The 7,139-nt window shown below is 42.2% G+C and overlaps 1 protein-coding gene across 1 annotated transcript; it reads right to left on the bottom strand.

The window, feature by feature from the left end:
* Nucleotides 1-4,212: 4,212 nt before the first annotated feature.
* Nucleotides 4,213-6,459, bottom strand: LOC110712213 (protein MAIN-LIKE 1-like). Its single transcript, XM_021890672.1, has 3 exons — nucleotides 5,061-6,459; nucleotides 4,555-4,980; nucleotides 4,213-4,471 (listed from the first exon to the last, which is right to left on the bottom strand). Exons 1-3 carry the CDS (start codon nucleotides 6,363-6,365, stop codon nucleotides 4,331-4,333), a joined length of 1,872 nt encoding a protein of 623 aa, XP_021746364.1. The 5' UTR covers nucleotides 6,366-6,459; the 3' UTR covers nucleotides 4,213-4,330.
* Between the last annotated feature and the right edge of the window lie 680 nt (nucleotides 6,460-7,139).

The raw sequence follows: 7,139 nt of genomic DNA, 5'->3' as shown, positions 1-7,139 counted from the left end.
TATTCCATCGGAAGCCGTAAATTCCGAGGGAAATAATACCGTCGGAATAAATAAAAAAATAAAAAATAAAAAAAACCAAACCCGAACTATAGTTCCGACGGAAAACATTTCGTCGGAAAATTTCCGACGGATTTTGAACCTTTTCCGACGGATTTTTGTTATTAAAAAAAATAATAATAAAAAAAAAAAAAAAACTAACAAAACCCTAAGACAGATTCCCCCCCCCCCCTCATTTTTACGCCTCTCTTTCCCCTCTCTTTCTCTCTCCTCTCCTCTTTCCCCTTCTCTCTCCTGTCCTCTTCGTCCTCTTCTCCTTCCTCTCTCTTTCTTCTTCTTCTCTTCCCTTTTTCCGTCCTCCTTCTTCTCCTTCCTCTCTCTTTCTTCTTCTCCTTCTTCCCTTTTCATGGTTTTTTTGGTCAAATTCGACCATGAAACCTCTAGATCTAGAGGTTTCTAGGTCGAATTTGGCCATATTAAACCAAATTCGAGGTGACATTCAAAACAAACTCGATTTAAAGGTATTTTTTTTTTATTTTAAACATTGTTCGTTGCGATTGTGGTTGTGGTTTAAGGCGGTTGTGGGTAGTTTTTGGGCAATTGTGGGTGGTTTTTTGGTGGGTATGATGGGTGGGTTCGGGTTAGGGGTTAGGGTTTGGTGGGTCTGGGTTAGATGGGTCTAGGTGAGGTGCGGTGGTGGTGGTATTTTTGGAGGTTTCGGGTTTGGGTGGTGGTTGTGGGGTGGTGTCGGGTTAGTGGTCCGGTTTAGGGGCAGGGGGGAAGGTGGTGTGGGTGGGCTGGGCTGGGTAAGGGGTGGGGTGGGGTGGGCTGGTGGTGGTGTGGGTAGGAGGCAGGGGGTGGGGTTGGCAGGGGGTGGCGCTGGGTGTGGGTTGTGGGTGTGGGGGTAGGGGGCAGGGGGCAGGGGTGGGTTGTGGGTGTGGATGTGGGTGTGGGTTGTGGGTAGGGGGGCAGGGGGTGGGGTGGGCTAGGCAGGGGGTGGTGTGGGTTGTGGGTTGTGGGTGTGGGTGTGTGTGGGTAGGGGAGCAGGGGGTGGGGGTGGTGGGCTAGGCAAGGGTGGAGTGGGTTGTGGGTGTGGGTGTGGGTGGGGGCATGGGATGGGGTTTTCAGGGGGTGGCGCTGGGGGTGGTCTGGGCAGGTGGGGGTGGGTGGAGGTGGGTCTGTTTTTTTTTTTAATTTTTTTTTTATTGACTATTTTCCGTCGGAATATACCCCTTCCGACGAAATTTTCTGTCGGAAACCTACCCACCTCCGACGGAAATTTCCGCCGGAAATTTGCGACGGAATTCCAAATAAAGTCAAAAACAGCGCCGACAGAATTAATCCGTCGGAATAACGCCTTCCGACAGAATTTCCGCAGGAAAAGGTCGAATTTCCGACAAAGGATGTTACAACAGACTGATTCCGACGGAATTCCGTCGGAAAGGCTGATTCCTACGGAATTTCCTATGTTTTCGACGGAATTTTTCCGTCGGAATTCAGCTGTTTTCTTGTAGTGAAAACAAAAGATAAACTAGTATTCATAAACGAAATCATCTAACTAATGAAAGCTATAATTCTAAAACTAATGTGCGTAAAAGTAAAAAATAAAAGTCAACTTAAATCTCTAAGCTAATGACTAAAAGGTCTAAAGAATAAAAGAAGCCTCCTACTATTTCCGTAATTGGGTATTTATAATTACTCATCAACCGACATCAATATGAGGCCCGCCAATTTTACTCGGCCAGCAGAAGTTGTGGCTTACTTGGTCGTGCTGCTTTCTTGAAATTAGGCTTCTCAAGTTTAGGCCCAATTCCCTTTCTTGGTTGGGCCGTAATAATAACTTGTAAAATCTTGTAACTCTACACATATCGAGCCCTTAATTACCGAACTAAATTTTTTTAACTCGGTCTTGGACTTTATATATACGGTCATAAAATACGATCAAACTCTAATATCTTCGTAGTAGCTCAATAAGCTCGGGAATTATCATAATTTTGCAAATTCCTACAAAATAATACCAACTCTACAAAAACACTAGGAAACGTATATTAGTAATAAAAATAGCTTCGCAGAGCTCAAATAAGCACAAATATGATCGTGGAACAGGGAATAAAAATATATATAAAATAGACTTATCAGCTACGTATTATAATCACATAATTAATCTACTGGTATTAAATCTCATCTCTCAAATCTCGACCTAACCATTTATAGATTGGGACTTGTTAAACATCGCCCGCGTTTTTCTACATAAAGCCCACATTTTTTAAAAATGTTGACATTATTGCCCTTGTTTTAATTTTTACCGAAAATGAAATTTTTCACTCACCAAAAATGTGGAGCAGGACTGGATCGCCGAGTGAAACCGAAGAGCCCTCAACGTCGGCTAGATGCACCGGAGAGACGCCGTTGACGCCGGAAAAGGAGGTACGAAGCCATCTAAAACCACGAATTGGCGGCTGGCGTCCTGCCGGGACGCCGTGACCGTAGTGGTGGCGCCTAGCCAGGACGCCGCCACCGTGGCGGTGGCGCCTGGCCAGGACGCCGCCACCGTGGTCGTGGCGTCTGGCCAAGACGCCGCCACCATGGAAGCGGCGTCCTGGCCAGGCGCCATCGCCACGGTGGCGGCGTCCTGGCTAGACGCCACCGCCACGGTGGCGGCGTCCTGGCCAGGCGCCACTGCTCTTTTTTTGTTTTTTTTTTTTTTTTTTAAATTTAATTTAAAATTTGTTTATTTTTTTTTTTTTTTTTGTGTTACAATTTTTTTCGTTTTTTTTTGGTTTTTTTTTGTTTTGTTTTTAATTGTTTTAAAATGTAATGTAAAATTTTGTGTTTGATTTTTGTGTTTTTGATCGCTATGTTTTTTATGTTTATGTTTTTTTTTTGTTTTTATTTTTTTGGTTTATTTTTTTTTATTTAATCTAAAGTTTTGTTTATGTTTTTTATTTTTGTGTTTTGTTTTTTTTTTTTTTTTGAATACTTTTTGTTTATTTCTTTGTTTGTTGTTTATATTTTATTATTGTTTTTGCTTTTGTGCTAATGTTGTGTCAAATGTATTAATTTAATCTAATCTTATGTGATTATATTTATATGTTATTGTTGCAGGATTATGGTGGAGACGGAAATGATTATAGTGGGATTTTTGTACACGATGGTCTGTTCGAAGATGCTCAACAAGCGGTTGATTGGGCGAAACATGTTGCAATTAGATCAGGTTTTTGTTTAGTAGTAGCAACTCATAAATCTCAACGGGATGGTAGAATGGATCGCATTTTGAGATGCGACCGTTATCGCAAAAGGGAGGAACGAGATTTCAGTCAAGCGATTCGGTTTGATACAAAGCGGAAAGGTTGTGGGTGTCAGTTCAGAGTAAAGGTTCGGTTTTAATTTACTTTTTAGAGTGTTTGTTTAGTTTTCTGCTGACTTGTTAATTGTGTTTTTTGATGTGTGCAACAGGTAGAATGGACATTGAACATTTTCCATATAAAGACAGGATCCCTAACATCATGATGCCGTTCCTGGACGGGTGGAATGATGTGGTTGCAGATGGTAACTGCGGATTTCGGGTTGTGGCTGATGTGTTTCAGATGGGTGAAGACAACTACGGTTTAGTGCGTCAGTTGATGTACAGTGAAATCGCCTCAAACCGAGCTGTTTATCGCCACGTGTACGGACAGGACTTGGATAGGTCTCTGCAGCGTATCCGGTGGGGAGGAGGACGTTGCGGTCAAAATCATTGGTTCGACGCGCCCCTTGATCTCTTCGCCGTTGCAAACATCTACAAGTGTGCAGTGATGCATTTCGGCCTTGGTTTGCATGGTGGAGCTTACTATCCATGTACCACGGTTCTGCCTTGGTGTTCGCGTGAGACCGTCACCAGACCGGTAAGAGAGGTTGCTATTGGATTTCTGGGGCCGTCATACAGACATTTCATCCGACTGGACCTGTCACCCGATTTTCCGGTCCCACCGATCATACCAACGTGGTACACCATTCGTACAGCAAGCGTAGAGGGCTGGGATGCGCTATATCATGACCGGGTGCAGCAGTGGAACAATCTAGTTGCCTTTTCTATGTGACCTAATATTGTTATTGCTATGTTTTTCCCATTTATTTAATTTTCGGATTCTAATTTTCGTATTTAGTTTTCCCATTTAAATGTGAACTTGTATTTAATTTTCGTATGCCCACTAATTACAACTTAAAATAAAAATTATAAAAACTAAAAATATAATGTCAAATTCTAAGAACTTAAAATAATAATTATAAGAATAGATAATGTTAACTTTTACAAACAACTAGGAAAATGTTATATAAATGCACTGCCGACATATCAATAATCTCTCTGTGACGCCCACTGCCACTGCTCAAGGGCCCGTTCCAGTTCATCAATAACAGCTCTGCCTGTTGCAGTCGTCATGTTGTCCCTCTCCTCAAAAAGTCTGTGTCCCAACTGCGTCATCTTTCCCATCCACTACACATAACAAAACACATAAAATTCAATAACGACGTATTATATGAAAAAAAACACAACTACAAATGTTTTATGAGACGTACCGCATCCACGGCAGTGGGCGGTGGCACATCATCATCATCGGCGTCGTCGCCGTGGTGGACGTCTCTGATCAACCTCGGGTGCGAGTGCCGGTTGTACCACTCCATGTAGTGCTGGTCACACATGGCAGCCACCCCAGTTGGCGGCCGCTGCAGCTGCTCAATCCATATGCGGGCAACCATCGGAAACTGCTCCCACGTGCCAATCATGCTTGCCGGCCATTGGACGACGTACTCCTTCGACGACGCAGATCGGACGGCCTTACTGGGCCATGCTGGTGGAGGAGGAACAACTTGGACATATCCAAGCTGGCGAAGACAGCGCTGCGGCATGTACGCCTCTACGATCTCACGATACTGAATCAGTCCCGTGTAGAGGGTCCTGGGTACCCTATTACTAGGGTTCTGGCCGAAAGGCATCCAGTTCACCTGCACATTTTTTAAAATTAGTAAGATTCATACAATAAACACATCAAACTATAAAAGTAGAAATAATTTAAACACTTTACCTCTAATGGGGACATCCTGTCAAGCAATAACCGTATCGATCGCAGGCGGTCAATGGACTTCTTCTCGACACGCGGACTCCACGCACAGGCACGTGGCTGGCCATCCCCAATAGGAACCGGGTCGCGGTGTGGTCGAAACGCCGGGAAATACTCGTATATCCACGTCTGTAACAACGTCATACATCCAGTGATACCTGCCGCATCAGCCCGGCTCGAGAATCCTAACTGGCGATACATGTACGCTAATGTAGCCGACCCCCAAGAAAACTGGCCTACTCTGTCGGGCTCACACGCGTCAACTATGTCGCGTGGCCTGAGCTTGTTTCCGCTCTTATCCGGAAACAAGGTACACCCGAGAAGAAGAAAAACATATGCAGCCAGCTGTGTGTCCTGCGTCCTACGTGAAGTGGGGTGCAAACATCGCTGCAAAACTGCTGCGATCTTAACACCGCCGTGATCCCACACACCAAGTGCCGCTGTGTACAGCGCAGCCCTATCCACCGCCAACAGCTCCGCCAATAAATCTGCCTGATCCGCATCTGTGACAACAGATGCTCGGTTTCCCTCTACGGGAATCCCAAGGATGGCCTCGACGTCATGCAACATGATCGTCATCTCACCGAACGGAAGGTGGAAAGAGTTCGTGTCCGGCTGCCATCGCTCAACGAAAGCCGTGATCAGCGTCGAGTCAATCCTCTCATGCATGGTGGCAGGAAGGTGGCTCACTCTAGTGCCCCTCAATCGGCCGACCATCTCGCTCTCCTCCGGCCAAGCCTCAGCCCAACTACACAAGAAGTTACAAGTCCTCTCCCGGGTTTGGCATTTCAAAATGCCGCTATCCAAAGCCCGCTCTTGGTCCTCCCAAATACGGGTAGCGATGTGTCCTAGAAAGCTAGGAATCACACTCCCGTCTATAGGTCCCCCAGCCACCTCGCCCCTCACCACCCAAGAATCATTAACGGCCCTCGACCGTTTTCTGCTAACCGCAGACACAGTGGACGCAGATGATGTGCCAGATCTACTAACAAATCTACCATCTCTACCCTTACGCACGTCTACCCTACGCGTCTCATACACATCATCAAGCCTCTGACTGAATGGACCGTAATCATCATATGGTCCACTCTGATCGTCCACATCCTCATCTGCATCCTCCTCCTCCTCCTCCTCATCACCATCATCATCTTCATCATCCTCAGAATAGTGCACCCGTTCTCTACGAGCCGAGGCCGAAATACCACGGGATCTAACGTGTCTGGGCCCCGAGCTCTCCATTGAGTTGATCGTACTTCTCATAATGTCCATACTCTTCCCAGCCGCAGAACGAAAATACGATGCCTAACACAAAATAACAAAACATGTAATATGCAATATAAACATGTAATATAAACATAAAAAAAGTAATTAAAATAAATAAATAAAACAATATACATATGATGGAAAATAAATTAAAAACATTACAAAATATTAACAACCTAAAAATAAAAAAATTAATAACCTAATAAATAAATAAATAAAAAATTGGAAAAAACAAAGCAAAAAAAAAAATTACCCAAAAAAAACAAATTGGAAAAAACAAAGTAAAAAATTTTTTTTTTTTTGTTTGTTTGTTTGTTTTTGTTTTTTTTTTTATTTGTTTTTTATAATTATGTTTTTTTTATGGATTTTTGTTTGCGTTTGTTTAATTTTGTTTTAATTTTTTTTGAATTAAATTTTTTTTAATAAAGTTTTTTTAATGCATCTTTTAAACCAAAACAAAAAACTCACAAAACTTAAAAAATATAAAATTATAAAAACTTAAAAAAAGAAGAACATCAAAATTTTAAAAAAAATTTATAAAAAAAAAAAGGGAACATAAAATTTTTTTTAAGTAAAAAAACAAATTCAAAAAAAAAAAAAACAAAAACAATAAACAAGAACATAAAATTAAAAATTAAAAAAAAAAAAAAAAAGAGGAACATAAAATTTTTTTGAAAAAAAGCAACAAAATTTAAAACAAAATAAACAAAAAATCAGAAACATAAAATTTAAAATTAAAAAAAAGAAAAACAAATTTAAAAAAAAACAAAAAAAAAAAAT

Source organism: Chenopodium quinoa, unplaced genomic scaffold, assembly GCF_001683475.1.
Source record: "Chenopodium quinoa cultivar QQ74 unplaced genomic scaffold, ASM168347v1, whole genome shotgun sequence".
Classification (NCBI taxonomy): domain Eukaryota; kingdom Viridiplantae; phylum Streptophyta; class Magnoliopsida; order Caryophyllales; family Amaranthaceae; genus Chenopodium; species Chenopodium quinoa.
This window is presented reverse-complemented; position numbering and strand designations above follow the sequence as displayed.

What these genes read in the sequence shown, in the direction of transcription:
- LOC110712213 (XM_021890672.1), bottom strand. Translation starts at nt 6,365, where the DNA reads ATGGACATTATGAGAAGTACGATCAACTCAATGGAGAGCTCGGGGCCC. An exon ending in ACAGGATGTCCCCATTAGAG is followed by an intron (nt 4,981 to 5,060) that starts GTAAAGTGTTTA and finishes AAAAATGTGCAG; the next exon opens with GTGAACTGGATGCCTTTCGG. An exon ending in CGCCCACTGCCGTGGATGCG is followed by an intron (nt 4,472 to 4,554) that starts GTACGTCTCATA and finishes TGTTATGTGTAG; the next exon opens with TGGATGGGAAAGATGACGCA.